This window comes from Brassica rapa, chromosome A05, assembly GCF_000309985.2.
Source record: "Brassica rapa cultivar Chiifu-401-42 chromosome A05, CAAS_Brap_v3.01, whole genome shotgun sequence".
Classification (NCBI taxonomy): Eukaryota; Viridiplantae; Streptophyta; class Magnoliopsida; order Brassicales; family Brassicaceae; genus Brassica; species Brassica rapa.
In genome coordinates this window covers 1,424,476-1,449,614 of record NC_024799.2, presented here as the reverse complement: position 1 = coordinate 1,449,614, position 25,139 = coordinate 1,424,476, and the positions used below count along the sequence as shown (strand labels likewise).

The 25,139-nt window shown below is 35.6% G+C and overlaps 7 protein-coding genes across 7 annotated transcripts; 4 read left to right on the top strand and 3 right to left on the bottom strand.

Moving 5' to 3' along the window:
* Nucleotides 1-288: 288 nt before the first annotated feature.
* Nucleotides 289-6,588, bottom strand: LOC103866599 (mitogen-activated protein kinase kinase kinase 18). The gene has a single exon (XM_033292544.1). The coding sequence runs from the start codon at nucleotides 5,164-5,166 to the stop codon at nucleotides 4,156-4,158; it is 1,011 nt and encodes a 336-aa protein (XP_033148435.1). The 5' UTR covers nucleotides 5,167-6,588; the 3' UTR covers nucleotides 289-4,155.
* A 290-nt stretch (nucleotides 6,589-6,878) lies between these two features.
* LOC103866598 (non-functional pseudokinase ZED1) lies at nucleotides 6,879-8,263 on the bottom strand. Its single transcript, XM_009144541.3, has one exon. It carries the CDS (start codon nucleotides 8,025-8,027, stop codon nucleotides 6,975-6,977), a length of 1,053 nt encoding a protein of 350 aa, XP_009142789.1. The 5' UTR covers nucleotides 8,028-8,263; the 3' UTR covers nucleotides 6,879-6,974.
* Nucleotides 8,264-8,738: 475 nt separating this feature from the next.
* On the bottom strand, nucleotides 8,739-9,183 carry LOC103866597 (arabinogalactan protein 23). The gene has a single exon (XM_009144540.3). It carries the CDS (start codon nucleotides 9,088-9,090, stop codon nucleotides 8,905-8,907), a length of 186 nt encoding a protein of 61 aa, XP_009142788.1. The 5' UTR covers nucleotides 9,091-9,183; the 3' UTR covers nucleotides 8,739-8,904.
* LOC103866596 (remorin 4.2) lies at nucleotides 9,108-12,698 on the top strand. The gene is made up of 3 exons (XM_009144539.3): nucleotides 9,108-9,211; nucleotides 9,869-11,857; nucleotides 12,374-12,698. The coding sequence occupies exons 2-3, from the start codon at nucleotides 11,246-11,248 to the stop codon at nucleotides 12,572-12,574; spliced, it is 813 nt and encodes a 270-aa protein (XP_009142787.1). The 5' UTR covers nucleotides 9,108-9,211; nucleotides 9,869-11,245; the 3' UTR covers nucleotides 12,575-12,698.
* A 599-nt stretch (nucleotides 12,699-13,297) lies between these two features.
* On the top strand, nucleotides 13,298-15,883 carry LOC103866595 (calcium-dependent protein kinase 14). The gene is made up of 8 exons (XM_009144538.3): nucleotides 13,298-13,995; nucleotides 14,096-14,219; nucleotides 14,287-14,430; nucleotides 14,527-14,679; nucleotides 14,769-14,884; nucleotides 14,969-15,136; nucleotides 15,240-15,470; nucleotides 15,553-15,883. The coding sequence occupies exons 1-8, from the start codon at nucleotides 13,492-13,494 to the stop codon at nucleotides 15,709-15,711; spliced, it is 1,599 nt and encodes a 532-aa protein (XP_009142786.1). The 5' UTR covers nucleotides 13,298-13,491; the 3' UTR covers nucleotides 15,712-15,883.
* A 2,991-nt stretch (nucleotides 15,884-18,874) lies between these two features.
* LOC103866594 (polygalacturonase ADPG2) lies at nucleotides 18,875-23,815 on the top strand. Its single transcript, XM_009144537.2, has 9 exons — nucleotides 18,875-20,727; nucleotides 20,895-21,026; nucleotides 21,121-21,291; nucleotides 22,022-22,042; nucleotides 22,128-22,335; nucleotides 22,451-22,532; nucleotides 22,632-22,740; nucleotides 22,838-22,951; nucleotides 23,036-23,815. The coding sequence occupies exons 1-9, from the start codon at nucleotides 20,467-20,469 to the stop codon at nucleotides 23,243-23,245; spliced, it is 1,308 nt and encodes a 435-aa protein (XP_009142785.1). The 5' UTR covers nucleotides 18,875-20,466; the 3' UTR covers nucleotides 23,246-23,815.
* On the top strand, nucleotides 23,777-25,132 carry LOC103866593 (40S ribosomal protein S2-3). The gene is made up of 2 exons (XM_009144533.3): nucleotides 23,777-24,537; nucleotides 24,772-25,132. The coding sequence occupies exons 1-2, from the start codon at nucleotides 23,845-23,847 to the stop codon at nucleotides 24,934-24,936; spliced, it is 858 nt and encodes a 285-aa protein (XP_009142781.2). The 5' UTR covers nucleotides 23,777-23,844; the 3' UTR covers nucleotides 24,937-25,132.
* Nucleotides 25,133-25,139: the final 7 nt, after the last annotated feature.

The window sequence follows — 25,139 nt, the reverse complement described above, 5'->3', positions numbered from 1 at the left end:
CTCGTAAGTTTTTTTTTTTTAAGGAAAATGTACATATGAGTTTTTTTTCTTGTAACTAAAAAAAATGGTGACGGATTCAAATTTCGGTAGAATAGGCTGAAGCGCCATATGTGTATTCAGCTTCTCTGCTGACGCCATTTTCCAATGTCTGCCTAAAATTACTATGGTAGATATATATATATATATCTACCACAAACTTTGAGCACCTTCTTAAAACCTTAGCTCTTCTTAGAGCACCAAGGTTTCTAAAACAAAAAAAAGTATTAGTATTATAATTATTTATTTATGTTTTATTTTCATTAAACTAGTTAATCATCTATTTGAATGATATGTGTCTTTTTAGTATCACATAGTTTCTTAAAAGCACATTTTTTCTTTTAATTTCTTTTTTTTTCTTTAAATACTAAGAATTCCTCCTAATACTATCATTGGAGGTGCTCTTATTTATTCTGCGCCGGATATCGGGTTATGGTTGTATACTAGGCACTGATACGTGGATATGTATGTAGTATTAGGAATACACATTTATCTTGTGTATCTTTGGTATTGTATGTAACATAATGTGTTTAAATAGTAGCTTACTATGTATGAATCTATGATGTATGGTTATGTCATGTGCCGTGTCACGGTGAGTAAGCTTTGTTCTACGGAAATAATAAATTTATATGGTAAAAATGGCCGGATAAATGAGAGGTCTCTTTAATTATTCACTTCCCTACCCAATCACGCATACATTTCTTCTCTTAAAACTCCAATAAGTTCTCCTTTTGCAAAGTTATCTCCTTTTCTGTTAGCTGTTTCCTAAAAGTGATTCCCGAAAATGTTGCAAGGAAGGCAAAAAAGCTTACCAAATTGATCGTTAGCAGATGAAATGGGGTCATGGTGAGTAATGGGTTGAACTAAAAAGAGTGAGAGTTTATAGGTAAGAGATCACTAGCAAGGTGAAGTTAGGTATGTACTCTTTTATACCATGGACCCTAGCTATTTGGTTATTATTAAGTCTACGTATAAGTACATGAATTTTACTACTAATAGATTAATAGAGAAAGAGGAGAGAGTCAGACGGAGACCTAATTAAAGAGAGATCTTCTCTCTCAAGGACCAGCATTTTACACTCTTGGATGTTTTGTCTCACTGATGCAAAGATGATCTTACACACAGAGAGAGGGGTGGTCCTTCTACATGATCATTGAATGATGCTAATTAATAACCAACTAGTTCATGTTATCACCAGATAATTAAACCAAAGATTGAATCTTTATTTGTAGAGATCTCGTCCACTCATCAATGCATGTAACCTGTTGACACTTATCAACACGATCATCCGGCAAAATTTGGTCCACGTCGTCTTCTTCATTTTGAACTATATATTCCCTTTATGTTTTATCTACACACTCAAAATTCGATACGTTGTACGAATTATTCAATTTTTCAGTCCACTAGTATTATTTTTCCTGGTTCCCTTTTGTAAAATTTTGGTCATGAATGTACGCAATGTTAAATAATTTGTATTACTACTAAGTGTATTGATTAAACAAAGTTGAATACACAATTATAGACGGAATTTTATCCATTCTAAAACATAGCTCTTTTAATCTAATCATGCTGTTACGTTGACAAAACAAAATTCTTAACTGTTGTTACTAGCTAGTTAGGATACCGCTTGATAAAACCTCCTGAATGTACAATAGCAACAAACATAACGATTCCCACCGATTATCTACGAACAAGAACCCCAATTATATGCGCTCTTTTATAGCTTATGATATATTTATAAGCATAAACTATAATTACACCTTAGGTAGTTATACTTCTAAAAGAACAAAAAAAAATCAAGTTACTAAATGTTTCATAGCATACTCTTAAACTTCTTAATCTCAATTCGCAACATTCTTCTACGTATGTACTGTCATAATTCAAACAAGAACTTAGATCAGATATTAATAACTAGCTAGTTTTCTGTTATTTTTCATTGTATACATATGTATCAGGTCATTGTGGAATGATAAAGAAAAAAATCATCAGTTATAAAATTGTAAAGCAGTTGGTGTAAGCGTTTTAAAAAATGTTCTTTTTCAAAAAAAATTTGCAGATGGATTCCCCCTAAAAAGGTTGTTTTAGAGTGACTTCCTTACAGAAATTCACTTATTCACATAACGTGTATGTGATATCTGACTAATCAAAACGTATTGTAAGAACGGAAATAAATTCAACTATGGCAATGTCCATGCGAAGTACTGGTCCCAAACTACATTAATTTACATACATAACTTTGCAGATTTTGGACCTCACATGAGGAGTCCACATCTCTTTATTTTTCAACAAATAAACCCTGTTTAAACCTAACATGCGGTTTTAAAATTTCAAATTATATTAAAGAACTATCCCAGGGATTTGATAAGTGATTTTAAGCGTCTAAGTAAATAGTGTAAATTAATAAGAATGTTTTAGTATTTTCGAATCTTTTTCTAGTAATATAAAATGTAGGAAAAACTTTCTACAACAAAAAATCAAAAAAAATGTAATTGTGTCCCATGAATGGCATTTGAACCACACAAAAAACATGCACTTAAAAGCCCACAAATCTCCCAAACCCTAACAGCAACCCTTCATTGAATCATGCAAATGCAAACCTCTTTGCTTTGCCATTAAAGTCACAGTCATATGCTCAGAGATTTAATGGCTTTTGTTGAGGGGACCATATCTCTCACTTTCTTGCCTTCACATCCATATCTTGGATTCAACTCCTCCACTCTTACATACATATATGTATGCAAATTCTCTCCTTATTATTTTTTTTCTCAAAAAAAAAATTGGTAAGTTTCAAAAAAAAAATTGGTGAATTGTTTGGCCAGCAATAATTAAAGATAATAAATATATGGAAGATGAAAAAAAAGACTAGATTTTGAGGGACAAGCATATCTTGTCCTTTTCCTTGTATGTGACCTCACAATGTTCAGCTATATATAAGGACCAAACTTCAAAGTAATATAGGAAATACATGATGGAAGATATTTTATTTTAAGTAGAAGAAAACAGAACTAAAGAATGAGAGGAAGCCCAAAATTAATAGCTACAGAACAAATGCAAGTGGAGTTGAAAACAACATGAAGAGCTCACTGGTCTCTTTCAGTGTTAAACAATCTATACTAACTCTCCATCATTTCATCGAATTCACCAAACTCATTTTTATTTCTTATATACAATAACGCCATGGTCAATCAAATACCTCACGGTATGATCTTCATTACACATTACGAAGAGGATTCATTTTTGTGGGAGAATTGTTCTTTTTTACTAATAAATATAATGTATCTGAACATACGAATGAGTTCATAATTAACCATAATACTCTACAAATCAGCATCAACCGACCCAAATCTTGAAATTCAGCATGAAAAAACGTAATAACCTTGTCTTATTTCTGTTATTAGCTATAACCTCTGGGACAACGTTTGATGTTCCACCCGCCATTGTTTAACAATATTTTTTGTCAACAGCTATAAAATTGATTGAGATCAGATTGACGTTAATTTTTCAACGTGTCACAGAATGGGATACAAATAATATAAAAGAGAGTTGAAAATAGGCGTTAGGAAAGAAAAATGATTGAATGAGTAAGCTATACATAGGCAATGACAGCAACATATGAAGACAATAAGCTCTCTAAACTTGTGTACATATGCGAAATGTCAATAAAAATATAATTACATACAAATGCGATTATTTTAGCTTTTGGAAGGTCTAAGCTTTGGTGGGTTAGTGATTATCATTATTGTCTGAAACTGATATGGGTCTTGTTTCTTTTATATGGACCACCATTTATGAATATTCTATATATGTAACAATTACAATATAGTGAAAGCATCTTTTCAGATGATGGTTTAACGATGTATGTGGGGAACTTCTCTACATTATGTTATGTCTCCGGCCCCTTGTCCATTTTCTTTCTTTTTAAAACAAACAAAATTCAAGAAAGGAAACATAAACTTTTATAATATTTTTTTAATATTACAAGCCTCGTGCGTGGAAAATGAGTCTGGTATACACAAGTTCATGTCAATTTTTATTGATATAAGATATACACTGGTTACTGGTAAGCTTATAATGTCAACCAAAACAAAGGTGATTCCTATGGTGATTTTACCATAAGCTTTATAATGGGCCATTTCTTGAACGGGCCTTTTGTTTCGGCCCATGTGTTGTAATATCTTCAAACCTCGACGGAGGTTTTCTGATTCTCAACCCTACCCTCCTCCTCACTCCACCGGCGGCGTCATCATCCACCTTCCTCTCCCCGTTCAAAAACGGATGCAACAACAACTCCGAAGCGCTTCCTCTCTCTCCATGTTCCCTTGCGAAACACTTCTCCATAAACAACCGTGCGTCACAAGGAACACTCTCTGGAATCTCCGGTGCGATTCCACCCAATAAACGAGACTTTATATCATCAACACAAACCCCTAACCATGGATGCTTACCGTTATACATCTCCAAAACCACGCAACCCAACGACCACAAATCTAGGGTTTTCTCAACGGTGGTACCGTCTCGGACCGACTCTGGAGACATGTATAGAGGCGTTCCGACAAAAGGAGAACTAGCTTCCCAACAGACAGACTCATCTCCTGCCTTAACCGTCAACCCAAAATCCGAAATCTTTAACTCGTACGAACAATACCATGTTTCTTGATCGTAACGTGGGAAGAGAAGGAGATTCGCCGGTTTAAGATCGCAATGGACGTAACCGTGATCGTGAACCGAAACCAATCCTTGTAGAATCATCCGAGTGAAGTCTTTGATAACCGGATCCGATAATCTTCGGTTTACGCGGAGGAACTCGGTTAAGTTACCACCAGCTGCGTACTCTATGGCCATCTTGTAGACTTTCTTTCCGTTGGAATCGGTTTCTTGAATCAGAGAGTTACCAAAAGATTGCACGACTCCTTGGCATCCTCTGAGTTCGGTGAGGACACGAAACTCTCTCTCGATAGAGCTGTAATCTTCGGAGTCGGAGGTCTTGACGGCGTTGTGGAACGTTGTGCCGTCGTCTTTTGTGTAGCTGAAGAGATCTACGGAGCCGTACGTACCCTTTCCTAGAGACTTGATGAATTTCGTATCGGGTTTGGGCTGATCGATCTTTGGTTTCTTTCTGTAACGTCGCATGTTTTCGTGATCGAGTCGCTCTGATTAATGTTGATGGTTTTCGTTCTTTGTGTATGTTAGTTAATATTTATAAACCCTCTAGAGAGTCGAGTTACGTAGAGACTAGCAAGAAAGGAAAAAGAAACCCTAGTATTATATATATTGAAAAAAGGAAATATGGAGTCACCTTCTAGAAGCACCTCTCGATCTTGCTTTCAGACAGACGCCTATAGAGGTGTTCGATAATGAAGAGAAAACTTATGAGAAATCATAAGGTAAGATATGCAATCTCCTGAGCCTCTACCTCTCTTCTCTCTTTCCTCTTTTAGTTTCCAAAAAAAAAACTCTTTCCTTTTTTGCTTTATCTTGTTTGATGCTATATATGTGTTGCAAACTTGCAATGTTTGCATGCTTTGATTGTTGACGTAGACTCATGTTAAATTTGCTTTCTTATAGAACCTGAATACTCGACATTTTGAAAATTGATAAGGACGAATATTGGAAATTGCTATCCAATTTGATAGAAAAATCTCCCGAACTAGAGACTCCGGTATCAATTATACCTTTTATCCGAGAATTTGCATTCCATCTGTAACTCTTTTTGTGGTTTTTATTCCAGGGCTTCTGCTGCATAAGCAATTTGTGGGATTAAAATTGGTGAAAATGTGGATACAACTTTGGGGATAAACGATAAAGGAAGCTGTAGAGATTGAACCAAGTGACGTGCGAGTTTGTTGAGGATAATGAAAGTGATAGTTAGTTTTGAGATAGCTAACAAGTTGAAACTTACAAATGACATTCTTTCTCTAGCTTCCTAGACGTTCATCCAACTTTCACTTTGTGTCTCCTTATTGTGTGTCTAATACCATATGGGACACGAACAAAGAGTAAGTGTCCTCTTCCCATGAGCTGGATTAGCAAAAGAAAAGTTGTAGATATCAGCATTTGATACAAATTAAAAGGCCTATCATAGGAGACAAATTTAGTTTAAGATGCCTCTGAACTAACTTCCCTCATATACATACATGCATCAACCAACGTTGCATTAGAATCTTCTTGACCAGCTTAGACCATTTCATTGTGCTGTGACAAAGTCTGATCTCTCTACCTTAACAAATAACATTTTTAAAGGATGATTTTCATTGTGTGGATGCTGGTCATAAGGTTGTTATAATTCTTTCTCATAGGTCAACAAAAGGCGTGTTGGTATTTACTGGCAAGAATAGTTAATAATCTTAAGGAAAGGTTAATTAGACTGATGTTCACAAGGTTTTTATAATATTTTCTAGACCGCATTTGGAGAGACACACAGGGTGTTTATTTTTTTTTTTGGTTTCTGAATTTGTTGTTTATTCTTGGAGACTTGACTCTGTCTCTATAATGTTGCGCTTTAGGACACAAGGTGGTAATCTCTAGGAGGATATGATTAAGATTACTGTGCCAAATGCGGTTGCTGCTTTTCGTATTGTAGACAAATTGCTCAACTTTCTCATGTATAATTTACTTTCATTTACTCTGTTTCTGTGGTCAATGGACAAAGCTGCCAAGCTCACTAGAGGATATTTTCTCATGTAGGGATGTACCCTTGTTGATTCTCTTAGCCAGAACCAACCTAAACAATCAAATAGTACTAAAAAATATCAATAATTTTGTTAACTAAGCTAAGCTTTTATGAGCATTGATAGCTAAGCAAAAAGCAAACCGCATCATTACGAGGTGAGAAGCGCCAAATAAGTCTCATCTAAAGTGAACATCCTTTTATCAGTATATAGGATACAAATCTTCTCATCTGATTCACCAAATGACGAAGAGCTTAATAAAAAAAAGGTTTAAACTGTTTCTTTGACTAAACAAGGAACACTTTTCAATCTCTCAATCCTTTCAAGCTCTTTAGCCACATCAGTCATGTTTGGAACATCCCCAAGACGACCAATGCATCTCAACGAGAGCTCAAGAAACGCTTCCACTTGCAGTCTCTCTTGCTCTATGTCTCTACCCTCAACAACCAACATATTCTTATCTACAACCTTATCAAATCTCCCATCCATGACCAATCTAGACAAACGCTTTGGATCTTCCACCAAATGATCTCCTCTTTTCCAAAACATCGGTTGCGGTATTCTTCCAGTTAAAAGAACAAACATAAACGCTCCAAAGCTATACACATCAGTCTTCTCAGTAACCAAACCTTTTGACGCATAGTTAGGGTCAAGAAACCCATATGTCCCTTCCACTACATCATCTTGAACATATGTTTCGCCTTCAGGAATGAAAACACAGTTGCAAAACTCACCTAGCTTTGCTGTTCCATTCTCATTCAAGAAAATCTGACAAGGCTGTATATCTTTATGGATTAGAGTTCTTGAAAACGATGTGTGAAGGTAAGATAAAGCGTTTGCTATCTCCTTTGCTATAACGATTCTCATACTCCATGTTAGTGATGGATCAATAGGACATCTAGCTCCTCTTAAGCTACGAGTTATTACTTCTGCGTACTCACAAACTAGAACCGGGTAAGAAAATTCTAGGCAGCATCCTAACAGTTTCAGGAAGTTTTTGTGACCACTAACCATTGATGAAACCGCTAAGTCGCGGTATATCTTTTCAGAGAAAATTGATCCTCCATAAGCCCATTTCTTGATAAGCACGAGACGGTCATCGAGCATGCCTTTGTAATGACGGAATCTATCGATGCGGACAAGATTACTGCGGCTGAAGTTGTTGGTGGCTTCAAGGATCTGATCAGCTGAGAAATGTTTTATAGGATTTGATGTAGCATCATCACTAATCGCAATCAGCTCTTCAAGTAGTAACGAACCATTCTTCATAAACATTCTCTGACGCTCGTTGACTTCTTGTTTTTTCTTTCTCCACCAGACCATCTTAAAAGGAACGTTTTCGAACTACAGAGCAAACAAATCGCCGAGAAGAGTTTGTTATTGGATTTGAAACGAGATGACCAAAGATTCAAGAAGCGACTTGGTTGGTCAAACTCAAGAACATCATATAATGTGGTCCTGGAGACTTGTGTGTTGTAGGGAAACAAGCACACGGTGGTCCTAACGTAAGGGGATGGTCCACACTCCAGATTATGAGACTCACGACGCGTGTATCAAATCCCTCGGATGAAGTGGTTTTTGGAAGGGCTTAGAGAGTTCCTAAAAAAAGTGAAAATATTCTTATTTTGTTTTATAAAAAAAAATTATAATAAGTATACCACTAATTGAATAACAAATTGCGCTTGAAAGAAATATTTGAGAGTTTTTCTAGTGAAAAGTAGTAAAAACCTTTATTTAATCATTTTTATTTGTTAATTATTTTTTTTAACTATGACATAGTATTAAAATTTATCAATAATGATGATTGACGGGATTGTAAAATTGTGTCGCCAATTCGTAGAGAAAATGCCCCTTCTTTGTGGCTAATTTGTGTTTGCCAAGGGAAAGTGATTGAATTGTTTTTTTTATCTTATATGCGTAAAATATAAGGACTAGTGTTGCCTAATAAATGACGTAAAAAAATAGTCAATCAAGTTATGGTTTTTAAGTAGGATATGAGGAAAATATATGGACAAGACGAAACAGAAAAAGAACGAGTAGAAGAACACATTTATTTATTTTTATTAATCAGCATTACATAAAATTTGTCTGATCATAATCAAATTATTAGCTCTTCCGTCTTATTCACTTTGCCTGTCTAAACAATACGTTCAAAATCGGACATAGTAGAGAAATCAACTTTTTTTTGTATAAACTTAATTTAGTTCAAGTAGTAGGTGAAGAGAGACACGAGGGAAGCCCCAACCAAAGAGCCAAGAGCCGGTACGACTACTGAGGCTCCGCTTGCGGCGGGTCCTGGTGCCGGAGCTCCAACTTCTGTTGCCATGACGGCGGTCATGGAAGCAGCAGCGAAAAGAACTCCGCAGGCAATCGTCTTCATCTCCATTTTTAGTTGAGACCTGAAAGGTTTTTTTTTTACTTCTTTTTTTGGTAGTTTTGTTACTTTTTTATTGTTTCTTGCAGGTCTGAAGAAAACTAGATGATGTTCACGGGGATTTATACGGGAGGTAAGTAAGTTATTTTTAGAGAAGTTATCTTTAGGTAACGATTTATAACTAAATATTAGGAAATTAACATCAATAATGTAAATTAAGGAAACTCATCGTTGAATTTTTATTTCATTGTGTGGCTTTGAGTCATTTTAGCATTATCATCCGTGTGTTACCTGGTCAAATGTATATTTTAAGTTAACTAATTTACAAACTTTTTAAGTTTTAACCAAAATATGTATACTTTCAATTTTTGAAAGAAACTAAATAGAAATGATATAGCGTACTTTTAACCAAAATTAGAAGATTGGTCTACAGTTATAGGCTTATATCATATCTACATTTAAAAAAAAATGTATATGTCGTAATAGAAGAGGTCTCAGGTGTGCATTCACTGCATTGGTGTTGGGTATTGTTGTGAGGAATATAATAATCAGTTCTAAATAGTTTCATTGATGTTGATATTCATAGGACTGTGAAACTCTGATACCTTAACTCAAATAGATCATGCAACCATTTCGTCATTTGAAAATTTATTTACGTAAAAGTACTTGATCAGTGTGATTTCATTCGAGGCCACTATAAACGCATGGTCCATTTTCCCCTCGATATCAAATGGTCTAATTTTTCATAGACAGATATTGCAGGCTGTTCATTCAATTTTTTTTTTGGCAGTTTGTTTGTTTGTATTAAATCATACATTCGAACCACAAAGAAAAGTTGGATGGAGTTGTTCAAAAAAAAAAGTTGGATGGCGGGAAAAGAAAAAGAAAGTCTTGGGCCAAATCCAAAAAAAAAATAGTTTGGGGCTGCATCTGGTCTATGTCTCAACGTCTGGAACCCAAGAACTTTACACAACAAAGTTAACAGTCTACATATGCTTTCAGGAGAGTACGATTCTAGAAGCGTTTAAGGCATTCACAATCGGGGAAAGAAACATCATGGACATTTCACATTTGTAACATATAAGAATGCTCAGTGTGCTTTGTGCAACGTTTTAAACACCAAACTTTACATCCAACTTTTGAGGTTTAGAAACGTAACCGTTGTACCTAGAACGTTCAAAGTTCAAACCATACAACATAAACCCTGGTGTAGTCTAAAACTGTGAGTGGTTGAAACTTAAACCCTCCCCGCGCCGGAAAACATGACACGTATATAAAACTAAGTGATAGGTATTCTTTCTTTTTTGATCAATGTAGTTGATATAGCTAGGTATTCATTGGTTAAACGTTGTTGATAAAATGTCACTAAATATAATGAAAAGCATAGCAGATTAATATAAGAAATTGAAAATCCACTACACTATCAGAAAAAGACGAATTTAAACAGAAGTGACATCTAGTACGTGGCAATGCTATAGCCTATAGTGGCATCTTCAAACCATTTAGATCCATATTTGATGCTGACATATGCAGCATAGTCTGGCGGGAACATTCAACTAATTAGACATGGCCACGTTGAAAACATCGTTTTGTAGTTGAGACGTATATTATCATGTCTTTCGTGGTGGGGTTCAAACTTGCCGACACTCGAACCATTTAGTTTCCGTCCGGATTCGGTTTCCTAATTTATAATAATTAAACCTGGTTTACTAATTTTTGTTTGATTTCCTTCAAGCATTTCGAATTAATTCGTTTGGTTTTTCTGGTTTATTTCCAACTTTGATTCCTAATAAAACCTCATAGTATCATGATAAACAATGTAAAGAAAGATAAGTTATAAATTTATTATTGTCTTTTTCTTACAACTCATGATAAACAAGCACGTCTCCGAAGCCTAGTTAAATGCAGTCGTTATCTACTGGACCAACGTTGTTTTCATGAAGAGGTCCTTTGTCATGTTTTAGAATTAATAACCTTCTTGAAAATTCGACATTTAACTATTTTTCTTTGTCTTGTAGTGTTATTTTCTCCTCTAATCTAATTAAGAAAAAAAGAAGCTAAAACCTTTGACATTACCGAAGAGTATCTAAGCCCAAATAGATCAAACTACTTTGATACAGATCAGACCATGATTATCTTCTTTTTTGCCTAGTTCCTAAAACCCTAGATGATGTTAACTCTCTACGGTCAAGAAAGCTCGCCGGACCGCACCAGCCGGGATGTGACGCCGGAGGCTGTCGTGAGAGACATCCACGCGCTTGCTCCAGCGTCTACTACAGTGTTGCCACCACCTCCTGCCTTGCGAGGCTATTTTTCTCCAACTAGGTCAACGACGACTTCCATAAGCGAAGGCGCTTCTTCTGGTGAAAACTTCACAACCATAAGCAGAGAGTTCAACGCTCTAGTCATCGCCGGCTCATCCATGGGAAACAACAACGAACCAACGGCTCGTGACGTCACGCAAGGTGAGGAGTTGATGAGGAGTATCCATGAGGAGAGGGAAGAAGAGGAGATGAACCCATTGGCAATAGTACCGGAGCAGTATCCGGATTCGAGTTTGGATCAGGGAAGTGGAAATGAGTCGGGTCAGGTTCAGGGTCGAGGTGGGATGACGTCAGTACAAAGGGTGAAGAGGGAAGAGGTGGAAGCTAAGATAACGGCATGGCAGACGGCTAAACTGGCTAAGATTAATAACAGGTTTAAGAGAGAAGACGCCGTTATTAATGGTCGGGTTAACGAGCAAGTCCATAAGGCCAATTCTTGGATGAAGAAAATCGAGGTGAAATTTAAATTTTATTGTAATTAATTAAAATTTTCCATCCTAGCTACGATGATTAGAAACACAGACACTATATGGTTAATATAGAGCATTCGCGCGTGACTGATATAGGCTGACGATGTATTATATTTAGCAATATAAAAGTTGTGATTGAAAAATCTTTGGAGTCAGTCCAAGTGGACAGTAAACCATTTAGTTTATGTTTCTGAAATTAAACAAAAAAAACAATGAATGAGTTGTAGATAGGTTCAGTTAGGTGAAGTGGGGACATAATTTGTATATAATTAATTTGGTGTGAAATGGTTTGAATTTTGATAACTCAGGTGTTAACTGTTAATGTTCGTATCTTGTATGTTTGCAATGTTTTTATATTATCTATTCATCTTATAAGAATCATACTACTACGTAAGTGAAAACCTCTAGTATATATGCTTTAATAACTTAAAGGTATAATGTAAACTAAACTATAGAAAATGTGGCCTACAGAAAATTATAATTTGGTTTCGATGCATGCAGAGGAAGCTAGAGGAGAGAAAGGCGAAGGCGATGGAGAAAACACAGAACCAAGTGGCGAGAGCGCAGAGAAAAGCGGAGGAGAGGAGAGCAACAGCGGAAGCGAAGAGAGGAACGGAGGTTGCAAAAGTTGTAGAAGTTGCTAATCTCATGAGAGCCGTTGGTCGGTCTCCTTCCAAACGTTCTTGCTTCTCCTTCTCCTAGTTCTTTTCTTGATCAATCATAAACTTATATTTTTTTTTTGTTGCTAAAAACAGGATTTTACTTCCAATTATTATGTACACATAGATAAAAGATACGTAGAAATACTGATTTGTGAGTATCTACCAGTTTTTAGCCACAGAATTAATCAGATAGAATAAGTACATAACTAAACAAGTATTCTATTTTATGGAAGATAGATAGGGTAACAATAGTTATAGACCCCGTCCACTAAAGGTACAAAACCTAACGTATATGATATTTTGGTGATATGGTTGAAGAGAGCGATAATCGATTGGTAGGAAGTTGAATGTTCTCAATAACATTTATCCCAACTTTTATCATATGAGATTTTTTTTTTTATAGAAAATAGCACCAAAAAGCACTTTGATTAAGATAAGGTATTTATAACACATAGCACCAGATTGTACATGACACATGTTAATTATGGACAAGAAGAAAATTGAAACATGACATTTCCTTTCGTATACCAAAAATAAAAGAAAGAAAAAAACCATGTAAATGATTGAAGTAAAAAATTTGTTTTCTTCTTGGATATGAAAAACAAGAAAATGATCGTGATCCTATAATCGTTCTTTTATTTAGGGGTTATTTTCAGATTTGCTTGGACATTACGTAAGAAAAGACCTAAAAATAAATGATTACAGAAAGACATATCTAAAGGAAAATAAAAACAGAAATCAAGATAACAAGAAATACAGAGAGACTTCGGGAAGGAAGGACTTTTGTTTTTCCTTGTTCTGTTTTTAAACCTTCCTTCCATATCTCTCTGTATTTGATGAGAAAGAAGAACAGTTTGATATGTTTGGCTTTACGTTCATTTGATTACAAGTCTACGGTCCTTTGATTAGGGTTCTTGTTTCCTCCTTTTACGTTTTCAAGAACATTTTAATTGTATAATGGGGAATTGCTGTGGAACGGCTGGATCTTTGATTGTAAATGAAAAGCTAAAGAAAGGTTTAAAACTTGCAAATCCCTTCTCCATCGACTACGGCCACCGCCACGACGGGGAGAAGCTTGTCGTCCTCAAGGAGCCAACGGGTCGAGAGATCAAGCTGAGATACAAACTAGGTCGGGAGCTAGGTCGAGGAGAGTTCGGTGTAACGTATCTATGCACAGACAACGAGACCGGGGATGTTTTCGCGTGCAAATCCATCTTAAAGAAGAAGCTGAGAACGGCTGTGGATATAGATGACGTTAGGAGGGAAGCTGAGATCATGAGGATTATGCCTGAGCATCCGAACATCGTCACGTTGAAAGAGACTTACGAGGATGACAAAGCTGTGCATTTGGTTATGGAGCTTTGTGAAGGCGGTGAGCTTTTCGATAGGATTGTGGCTAGAGGGCATTACACGGAGAGAGCTGCAGCTTCGGTTGTTAAGACAATCATGGAAGTTGTTCAGGTACATTAGGTTTTTGATGGCAATATTGATCTACATAACATTGCTTGAGAGGCACGTCTTTGTTGTTTTTTCATAATGTGTGTTTCCGTGTTGGTTTCAGATGTGCCATAAGCATGGTGTAATGCATAGAGACCTAAAGCCTGAGAACTTCTTGTTTGCAAACAAAAAGGAAACTGCATCTTTGAAGGCCATTGATTTTGGTCTCTCTGTTTTCTTTAAACCAGGTAATGCTTTTATCTAGGATGATTGGCCAAGAAGCAATGTTTAACCTACAAGTGTTTATCTTTGCAGGTGAGAGGTTTAATGAAATCGTTGGGAGTCCTTACTACATGGCTCCTGAGGTACTAAAGCAGAGTTATGGACCAGAGATTGACATTTGGAGCGCAGGAGTAATTCTTTACATATTGCTATGTGGTGTTCCACCTTTTTGGGCAGGTTTAGCTTTGTCACACAACTTGTTTTGTGTCAGTGTTTTTTTTTTGTAGAATCATACAATGTTGATAGAGTCTTTCCTATCTTGTTTGTTTCTAGAAACTGACCATGGAGTCGCCAAAGCTATTCTTCGGTCTGTGATTGATTTCAGAAGAGACCCCTGGCCTAAAGTCTCTGCCAATGCAAAAGATCTGATCAAGAAGATGCTTCATCCTGACCCAAAGCGTCGTCTTACAGCTCAACAAGTGCTTGGTATCATCTTGCTTTCAGAATGCAGTTGTTTTTAGTATGCATATTGAATCAAAGTTAAGTAAGAGACTCCAACCATATTTGGTTTACAGAACATCCATGGTTACAAGATGGTAAGAATGCTCCAAATGTATCATTAGGTGAAACCGTGAGAGCAAGGCTTAAGCAGTTCACAGTTATGAACAAGCTCAAGAAAAGAGCACTCAGGGTATGTAATTATCATCTCTTCTCTTGACAATTTGTATATTTTGGAAGAGCTTAAGATATTTATGTTGTGGTTTTGTTACTTTAGGTTATAGCTGAGCATTTATCGGTTGAAGAAGCATCAGGCATCAAAGAAAGATTTCAAGTGATGGACACTAGCAATAGAGGAAAGATTACCATCGAGGAGCTAAGGATCGGATTGCGTAAACTAGGAATTGTTGTTCCTCAAGATGACATTCAAATCTTGATGGACGCGGTAAGCTATTAAGCAACAAGTACTTGACCTACAAGCTATTGAGCAATAGTTACTTGACAAACAAGCTATTAAGTAATAAACTAACGTTTTTGTTGTTATACAGGGAGATGTTGACAAAGATGGATACTTAGACGTTAATGAGTTCGTAGCCATATCGGTACACATCAGAAAGATGGGCAGTGACGAGCACTTAAAGACAGCCTTTTCGTTCTTCGACCAAAACAAGAGTGGTTATATCGAAATAGAGGAGTTACGAGAAGCTTTGGCGAATGAATTTGACACAACTAGTGAAGAAGTTGTCGAAGCCATTATCCTTGATGTTGATACCAATAAGGTTAGAAACATGTTTTGTAGTGTAAAAAAAAACCTATAAACTAGACGTTTGAATGTTTTTGAACGGTACTTAACTTGTGCAGGACGGAAGAATAAGTTATGAAGAGTTTGCAACGATGATGAAAACAGGAACGGATTGGAGAAAAGCTTCGAAGCAGTTCTCGAGAGATCGGTTTAAGAATCTTAGTATCAAACTGAAGGAAGAGGGATCCTTAAATTCTAATAATTGTGATGCAGAGTAGAGCTTGGAATCCCCAACATAAATACTCAATTATTCTCAATCTCAAAAGATTAAATTGAATCTGATTCCAAAGGAAGACAAATATTTGTTCATTCTTTTGGTTTTTGTTTTTCACTTTCTCACAACATGTTAGTTTTTGACGGGTATCGATTTAAGCTCTAGGCATTTTTATATTGTTGAAAAATCGATGGATCAAGAGAAGCTCGTATGTATAGATAAATTAAAATTGTATGTGAGGACAAAATGTACCATGCAACAAATAAAATGTACAATAATTATTCAATATTCAACGTCTCTCGATTTGCTTACATTCATCCATATATAACAGCTACATCTAAATTATATCTTGTGGAAAACAAGTCGACTGAGACTGGTAACTTTTGTGGTCATTCCATAATTTATCATTTGATATTATATGATCCACTGATGAAAAAATGATATTATATGACCCACACTTATTTTAGAAGACATAAAGGCTCTAAATGATGACCAAAGGAATGAGTGAGAATAGATAATTACTTTTCATTCCTTAAATTTGACACTATTTATAAAGAATATTTTTTTTCCAAATGTTCCTTCTCATTCCTTTTAATTTAAAGAATCACAAAGTAAAATTATTATAATTTCAAATCCGGCAAGGAATAATAGAGAATAAATGTTCTTATTATTTTGTTCTTCTTCGTTCATTTCTTCTTTGTTCCTATTATTCTTTTTGTGGTCACTAGTTAGAGACGAAGTTTTGGTCAGTCATGACATAATCTCTTTTATACTGAAAATTAATTTTTAAAAATTCTAATTTAAAATAGCATTTTCTGTCAAAAAATATTTGAAATTGAACGCAACGAAACAAACTCTTTATCCTATAGATTACCACCCGTTTGGTGATATAGGTTGTAACTGGTAAAACAATAAGAAATTGATAGAATGAAAATAAATGGAATGATAAGAATGAAATACAATAGATGGAATTTGTTTTGGTATCATTCCTCTTTGTATTTATCTATAAGAATCATAACCAAATTTGTTTTGGTATCATTCCTCTTTGTATTTATCTATTTTTGAGGAATTGATGGAATGAGTATTCCATTCCATTCATGTCAAATAGTAATTTTTTTTGAATTAATAGAATATGACATTGTACATCATTCCATTCCAAAAATCAACAATCGAGTTACAACCATAATATTTATCTCTTTGTCTATTTCTGGTCAACATATTGATTTCTTTGTTAAAAATTGATTTTCTATGATAGTGGAGATTGATTACTGTTCGAGATTGAGAAAGGTTTGTTCTGGATGCTTCATGTGCTGACAGTTTTAGACTGATTACTATTTTTTTAGACTAATAGAATAGATTTTTAACATAATATGTATTGTGTATTTTGTTATTCTACCTATAGTATCAACACCACAACTATTACGGTTGTCTCATCATCCTATCGGCATGTTCTACACCACTGTTACCGTTCATTATTTCCTCATCTTTTCAACCAATTTTTAATCCTCAAGTAAAAATAACCATAATCAATTATTCTGTACTATTTGTGTAATAAATATAGTACAATATGATTTTGTAAATCGCTTTTGATGTACGCAACACAAAAGAGCATCTGGTCAATTTCTATGTAAAATTATCAGATCCAAGCTTCACTTTATTACATAGTCATTTGGTGAATATTTTGCCTCAATATGAATATCTCAATAATTCACCCAAAGAAAAAGAAGAAGAACGATAAATAGTTAAGAAAAAAATTAGTCTCAATTTCCTTCTCGACTCTCTTCTCACTTCGACCTGCAAGTTGCATCACTGCGAACAGAATCAAAACAGACGCTCTAACTGTCCTTGCTTTCGATCGAAGAAGCGTTGTGTAGGTGTATGAACGCCTCCAAAATTATAAGTTATTGGAAGAAATTGCTCTATGAAGAGCATCATCTCACTCTGGAGCTGCTACTCGATGATCTTTGACGAAATTGCCTCCTCCTTTGCCGCCGTATCCACTTGTAGTGTCGAGGTAATTGAACTCCCCTTTGGAGCTTTTTCGTTTTTTTTTTATATAATATTCTCATCGTCGTTTCGATTGCTCGCAAATACGAGTTGCTCTCAGCCGCTCTACACACATTGATCATCAATGTCTTCCTGATGGTGTTCGTGTTCATGGATACGACGGCTAACAGAAACGATAATGATGGAGTCGCGGCAGCTCCGCCATCCGGCACAACGGTCGGTGATACGACTGAGGATCTACGGCGTAACTTTCCTGATGTACCTATTAGTTAAGGCATTCAGCTGCCGATGCCATCGCTGGTATCCGTTCAGTAGATACGTTGACGAGATCTCTTTGGCTTTCGGTGTCCTTTCCATGATATCTTTGATCTCCACAATAACAACGTACAAATTCATAGAGTTTGCTGTTGGTCCGGTTATGGGTATACTCCTTATGTGTATATTATTCATAAAGATTTTCATATATGTGTGTGTATATGTGCGCACGGACACCATTTTCCATATTTAAAACAATCTAATCAAAGAATTCAACTATAATTAACTTTGGTCCAATAATTAATTCTATTTGAATTTCTGTTTTAAGAATATACTAAATACATTTTAAATGATGTTTGTCTGTGGGATATCCGTATATGGATGGACATATTGGATGTATAAATTAGATCCTTATCCAAATGCTCGTGTGAAGATTTGGATAATGGATGGACATAGGATACATGAGATATAGATTATGTTTAAAATGTGAAGTATTATATTATTTTTTGCTGTGGTATGAGATTAATAGTATGTATAGGAGATAACATATATTATATAGTATGTATCCAAAGAATACAAGTTTCCTGAACTGTTTTGCAAGCACTCAATATAAAAAAATAATAATCATTTGGGTTCAATAATATTACATTTAAATATTGAGTAACACCAAACTTTGAAATCTCTTAAGCGTGAATTATAACATAAGATCTCTAAAAAAAACAATGGACATGTTGAATCCTATACATCACATAATTTTTTTCAAAGGATGAACAAGAACCTATAATTAAGGGAACTTATAGCAACGACCAGGAAAGTTTCCAAGAAGTCATGCTTTCGTCCATACCTTCGAGTCTTTCAAGCAAGCTTTACACATGCTTTATGATATATCTGTATGATGTAAATACGTTTCCATTTTATGTACGTCTATTAGATGATCTATATTATATATTTTGCATAGTCGATAATTACCTACTGTGCATTACAAAATCTGAGGTTCATGCATGATTCTTAACTCTCCAGTTTTTACTGTTCAATTACATGTTAAATGGCATTGAAATTTTGACCACGTGTTAATTTCAAATACTGCACAGACTAAAAATCCTCTTTGACAAATAAAGAAAAACCTAAAAAAATTTCAGCTAAAACATGAACATTTATTCAACGGGAAACACATGTTCACATATGTATGTTCTTAAATCTTAACTCAATCAAGTCTCACGTGCTGCGCCTAACTTGGCAGCCATATGCAATTTGTGTGCCGCAGAACTATGTTTGAAATGTACGTACGTAGTTTTCTTTGGTGCATTTGTGTTTCCATTTTTTCTTCGTTGAGGGTGTAAAAGGTCAAATTAATGATTTGATTGATATCCATGCATTAATAAACCGATTTACGTGGGTGATGGGAACAACAAAAAATATGCATTTTTAGTAGCCAATAACGGCCCGACTTGACAAGCAAACAAACAAACAGAAAGTCTAATACATATGACGTTGATATTTTGACTATGTAATTAAACGCCAAATTTCATTCTTTCAATACAAGCAATGAGATCAAAACGGAAGAAAATGCGGCAGTCACATGATCGGTAGTTATCGCCTTTCCAACTTGAACATTCACGAACATATAAGTTCGTTATGCACCAGCAAAAACATTTAAAAGTTGCATTTTTTTTTCTTTGCAAAAATTACGCATATCTGTATAGTACACGAAATTACGACTGTTCTTTTATTTCCAATAACACCTGTTTTGTGTTATGTATCTTGCACGTAAATTCGAATTTGAGAATATATAACATATGAGTTTATATTATATATTTCCTATTTTAGCCTTTTTTTGTTTATATCCTTTTATAGTTATTAAACATATATATATATATATAAGGTAAAACTACACATCATGCCGTCTGCTATGAAAAGATATAGAAAACTGGACAGTGATCTTGATTGATGATGATACTCATGTGACTGCCATGGTGAACCATATATACTAATATTAATTGTTACAAGAACTCATAGCTGCATCATAAACCCGTCGTTTGTCACAATAATTTTCTTCGGTGTATGTTCAATTCACAACTTGAAACTCAATTTTCTTGAAAAAACATGTACCAATAACAATAAAAAACTTTCAATTGCCTTAAATCATTAAGCGATGTTTCTTGCAGAAAATACAATAAGCATGGGCTCACTAAGAGACAACATAAATCAATAAATAAATTAAACAAGAGAAGTAAAAGTATGAAACTCTAATGAAAGAAAAATATATAGACTATATAGCCTAAAGTAGTGTTTACGTGACAATCTCAATTTCAGTCCATACCTCAAACTCATTCAAGCTTAAGAAACCAAACTTTTACTGTTCCTTTTGATTGTCTATAAATACACGTTCGTCGACACAACAATTTCAAAAACAAACTAACATAAAGACAAGAATCACAAACATCAAACATTTCTCAATCTACCCCCCAAAAACGACTTGTATTCCATACCAACATTAATGGCTCGTTGTTGCCAACTTTTAGTCGGGTTCCTATTATGGGCTCTTTTGATGCTCTCATGGTGCGAAGCTTCAAGAAGCAGCATTAATGGATATGATCATCATCATTCTTATGGAAATTTCAAATCCAATAGCTTAATAAAGCGAAGAGATGATGGTACACGTTTGAAAAGCTTTGCACGAGTCTCTTCGCGGCCTCCAACCACCGTTAGTGTTTCTGATTTTGGAGCTAAAGGAGATGGAAAAACCGATGACACGCAGGTATATATGCATATACACGTACTTCCTAGGATCATACCCATATATTATTTATCTTAGTTATAACATCCAAAAATATGTACATGGCTTCTAAATATAAACTCATGAGACGGTCATGTATACAACTTTACGTTGTTTGTGCTAATGATCCTTGCATGCATGCATATCAGGCGTTCGTGAATGCATGGAATAAAGCATGTTCTTCAATTGGAGCTGTTAATCTCTTAGTTCCTGAAGGGAAGACTTACTTCCTCAAGTCTATTCGATTAAATGGTCCATGCAAATCAATCATTACCGTTCAGGTGAAGTACATAGTTGACTACTTGTACTATATATGATCACATATAAGGACTTGAATATATTAATTAAATGAGCGTTTGCTGAATGGAACTACAGATCTTCGGAATATTATCGGCATCTCAAAAACGATCAGACTACAAAGATATCACCAAATGGATTACGTTTGATAGCGTTAACAGTCTGTCTGTAGATGGTGGAGCCACCGGAACTGTCAACGGAAACGGCGAAACGTGGTGGCAAAACTCATGCAAACGGAACGAAGCTCAGGTGTGTGTGTGTGTATGTAAATGTTTCATTTAATGAATACTAGATTTTGACCCGCGCTTTCAAAGCGCGGATTTATTATTATTTTTTTTCAATAGACAAATATTTAGTAAATGTCATATTTTCATATATTTGTGTTTTATTTTATAAAAGACTTAAACTTTTTATCTTTATTTATCGTATTTCATTTTAAATGACTATTTATGTTTAAAAAAATTAAACTTTATTTCTTTAATGAATTAAGTTGGTATAATTAATTTTATTATGTGGTTAATATTTTAATAAAAAAAGTTATATACTTTTCATAAATATTTATACTTTTCAATGAAAAAATTCAATTTTTTTATGAATGCTTAAATTATATTAAAAAAAGAAAAAAAAAATAATAATTAAGAATAGTTGAAAAAATTATTATTTGAACTTGGACTCAATGGCCCAAAGGAAAAAAAATGTGAGAATTAGATATGATTTCTTAATCGACCCAAATAGCCCAAGAGAGATCTGATGTGAGCTGGATCCAAAAAAAAAGGCCCAATATAGATGTATTATTAATATTACTTGATTGTCTTTAATGAAACATGCAATGTTATTAAATAAAATGGCAGGTTAAGGTAAAAAGGACAATATGATCCTGTTTTAATAGTATAGATATATCCGCATGTCATCTTTATAATACAATCGATTTATTGAAGATATTGACACTCTTTTTTTTTTATCTTTTTGTTATATGAAGCCATGCACAAACGCACCAACGGTACGTTTTACGATTATTTCATATACAGTATAATGATTGTTTTGATCATAACTGGGTAACTAAGTTATATATTATTTATACGCAGACTCTTACTTTCTACAACTTGAAGAATTTGAGAGTGAATAATCTGAGGGTGAGAAATGCGCAACAGATTCAGATTTCGATTGAGAAATGCTCCAACGTCCAGGTCTCAAATGTTGAGGTCACTGCGCCTGCTGATAGTCCTAACACCGATGGTATACACATCACTAACAGCCAAAACATTCAAATCTCCAAATCCACCATTGGAACAGGTTATTATCATATCTATTTACATCCCCATGATTAGAAAGAGTTGCTTGCATATCAAGGAACCTAAAGTTTAGAGCATTTATCATTTTAATTTATGGAGTTTGGTCTTAATGATAGGTGATGATTGTATATCTATTGAAACTGGATCACAAAATGTTAATATCAATGATTTAACTTGTGGTCCCGGTCACGGCATCAGGTATCAATGAATTATTTTCAGTTTATATACCTAAATGTTTTCAACCGTAATCATTTAAAATTTATGAACATTTGATCTTTTTTTTTGGAATATGAACAGCATTGGGAGTTTAGGAGATGACAATTCAAAGGCATTTGTATCAGGTGTGACTGTGGATGGTGCTAAGCTTTCTGGTACAGACAATGGAGTTAGGATCAAAACTTACCAGGTGAACGTCACAAACAAGCCCTTTCCGTCTAGACTAGCCTTCTCACATTTCCCACACTTTGTTTCTAATTTGCTACTTATTAACCTATTCAATTCAGGGAGGGTCAGGAACTGCTAGCGATATCATATTCCAGAACATTCAGATGGACAATGTGAAGAATCCAATCATAATCGACCAAGATTATTGCGACAAGAGCAAATGCACCGAACAGGTTTGCTCGAATCTGATGAAAACTTCTTAAACTCATGGTAATAGATATTTTTGGATGTAACCACTATACTACATATATTTTCAGACATCTGCGGTCGAAGTGAAGAACGTGGTGTACCGGAACATAAGTGGCACAAGCGCATCGGACATAGCAATAACGTTGAACTGTAGCAAGAACTATCCATGCCAAGGGATTGTGCTTGACAAAGTGAACATTAAGGGAGGAAAAGGAAGCTGCAGCAATGCTAATGTGATGGATAAAGGCATTGTTTTCCCTCAATGCAAATCCACTTAATTAATTAGACCAACCAAACACACATACAAATACACATAGCTACAGAGTATACAATAGTATGCTATATACACATATACTTGTGGATATTGAATTAGTTAAAAGAAACATTGTCTAATTATGAAACATAGTATAGGAATATACACATAAACAACATGTTCAAGAGATTTTATTGTTTTATTGTATACTACTACATATACTATTGGTGTGTGTAAAATTAATGAATAAAAAGTTACGTTTTTAAGTTGATATGGACCTGAATGATGGTATTCTTTGTTGTGATTAAGTATGATGTGTAACTCAATATTTTAATTTAAAGACATGAAAAATGAAACCTAATTGGTCAGTTCTGTTACTCTTTAACATGATCTGATCACCAAAAAGTTATGTTACTTGACCAAAGCGTCTCATTGTTTTAAAAGCCGGGCCGATGATTTAAGAGGCCCATTATCAGTGTTACAAAACAAGCCCTGACAAGGCCTTTAGAAACCCTAGAATCCTTATGTTAACATATATAAGACAAGGCCTAGGGTTTTCGCTTGCTCACTCTAACAACACTCATCGCAGCGATTCCAATCTCTTAAAAGAAAACTCTCGACAAAATGGCGGAACGTGGCGGAGAACGCGGCGCCGAGCGAGGTGGAGACCGTGGTGGCTTCGGTCGTGGATTCGGAGGAGGTCGCGGCGACCGCGGTGGCCGCGGCGGTCCGAGAGGACGCGGCGGCAGACGCGGAGGCCGTCCCACCGAGGAGGAGAAATGGACTCCGGTGACCAAGCTCGGCCGTCTCGTGCAAGCCGGAAAGATCCAGAAGCTAGAGCAGATCTACCTCCACTCGCTCCCCGTCAAGGAGTACCAGATCATCGACCTCCTCGTTGGCCCAACCCTAAAAGACGAGGTGATGAAGATCATGCCGGTTCAGAAGCAGACCAGAGCCGGTCAGAGGACGAGGTTCAAGGCCTTCGTCGTCGTCGGGGACACGAACGGGCACGTGGGATTGGGTGTGAAGTGCTCCAAGGAGGTGGCGACGGCGATCAGAGGAGGGATTATATTGGCGAAGCTGTCGGTGATTCCGGTGAGGAGAGGATACTGGGGGAACAAGATTGGGAAGCCGCATACGGTTCCTTGTAAGGTTACGGGGAAGTGTGGGTCTGTTACGGTGAGGATGGTGCCGGCTCCGAGAGGTGCGGGGATTGTGGCGGCTAGGGTTCCTAAGAAGGTGCTTCAGTTCGCTGGGATTGATGACGTGTTCACTTCTTCCAGGGGGTCCACTAAAACTCTCGGAAACTTCGTTAAGGTTTGGACTTTGTTTCTTTACTGGGCCTAGCCCATTGGGCTCCAAAATTTTAGAAATCTAGTCCCCCTAATGCTAATATAGATGAGGTAGTTAGAATTGTGATTGAATGATTTGTTTTGTGTTATTGCTAGTTACAGTATAACATCCGTTATGTATAAGATTTTAGTATCTTTTTTTTTGGTTATATTGAGTTTTTGAATCATTCACTGAATAAACATCATGTGTATTTTGCAGGCAACATTTGATTGTCTTCAGAAGACTTATGGATTCCTGACACCAGAGTTCTGGAAAGAGACGAGCTTCAAAAAATCACCGTACCAGGAGTACACTGATTTGCTGGCCGAGAAGGGAACTAAGAAACTCATCACAGAGGTTGAAGACCAACAAGCCTCCTCCTAAATCCGCAGCTACAAACTTGTCCCCATCCTCTCTATGGATTATCCTTGATTTTGGTCGTCGAACTTTGCTGGATTGCATCTTATGTTTCTTTTCAATTTTATGGATGGATAATGTTTTAGCTCTTTTTTTTTGTTTTCAAATCCAGTTTCTTTTTTTTAAATTTCACATTTGTTCCAATTTTAATTTTTTTTTCCTACCTTACT

Excerpts from the sequence above, each read along its gene's own strand:
- LOC103866599 (XM_033292544.1), bottom strand. The coding sequence starts at position 5,166 with ATGCGACGTTACAGAAAGAAACCAAAGATCGATCAGCCCAAACCCGAT.
- LOC103866598 (XM_009144541.3), bottom strand. The coding sequence starts at position 8,027 with ATGGTCTGGTGGAGAAAGAAAAAACAAGAAGTCAACGAGCGTCAGAGA.
- LOC103866597 (XM_009144540.3), bottom strand. The coding sequence starts at position 9,090 with ATGGAGATGAAGACGATTGCCTGCGGAGTTCTTTTCGCTGCTGCTTCC.
- LOC103866596 (XM_009144539.3), top strand. The coding sequence starts at position 11,246 with ATGATGTTAACTCTCTACGGTCAAGAAAGCTCGCCGGACCGCACCAGC. Across the intron at positions 11,858-12,373 it reads CTTGGATGAAGAAAATCGAG|AGGAAGCTAGAGGAGAGAAA; the intron begins GTGAAATTTAAA and ends CGATGCATGCAG.
- LOC103866595 (XM_009144538.3), top strand. The coding sequence starts at position 13,492 with ATGGGGAATTGCTGTGGAACGGCTGGATCTTTGATTGTAAATGAAAAG. Across the intron at positions 13,996-14,095 it reads CAATCATGGAAGTTGTTCAG|ATGTGCCATAAGCATGGTGT; the intron begins GTACATTAGGTT and ends TGTTGGTTTCAG. Across the intron at positions 14,431-14,526 it reads TGTTCCACCTTTTTGGGCAG|AAACTGACCATGGAGTCGCC; the intron begins GTTTAGCTTTGT and ends GTTTGTTTCTAG.
- LOC103866594 (XM_009144537.2), top strand. The coding sequence starts at position 20,467 with ATGGCTCGTTGTTGCCAACTTTTAGTCGGGTTCCTATTATGGGCTCTT. Across the intron at positions 22,043-22,127 it reads CATGCACAAACGCACCAACG|ACTCTTACTTTCTACAACTT; the intron begins GTACGTTTTACG and ends ATTTATACGCAG. Across the intron at positions 22,952-23,035 it reads AGAGCAAATGCACCGAACAG|ACATCTGCGGTCGAAGTGAA; the intron begins GTTTGCTCGAAT and ends ATATATTTTCAG.
- LOC103866593 (XM_009144533.3), top strand. The coding sequence starts at position 23,845 with ATGGCGGAACGTGGCGGAGAACGCGGCGCCGAGCGAGGTGGAGACCGT. Across the intron at positions 24,538-24,771 it reads CTCTCGGAAACTTCGTTAAG|GCAACATTTGATTGTCTTCA; the intron begins GTTTGGACTTTG and ends TGTATTTTGCAG.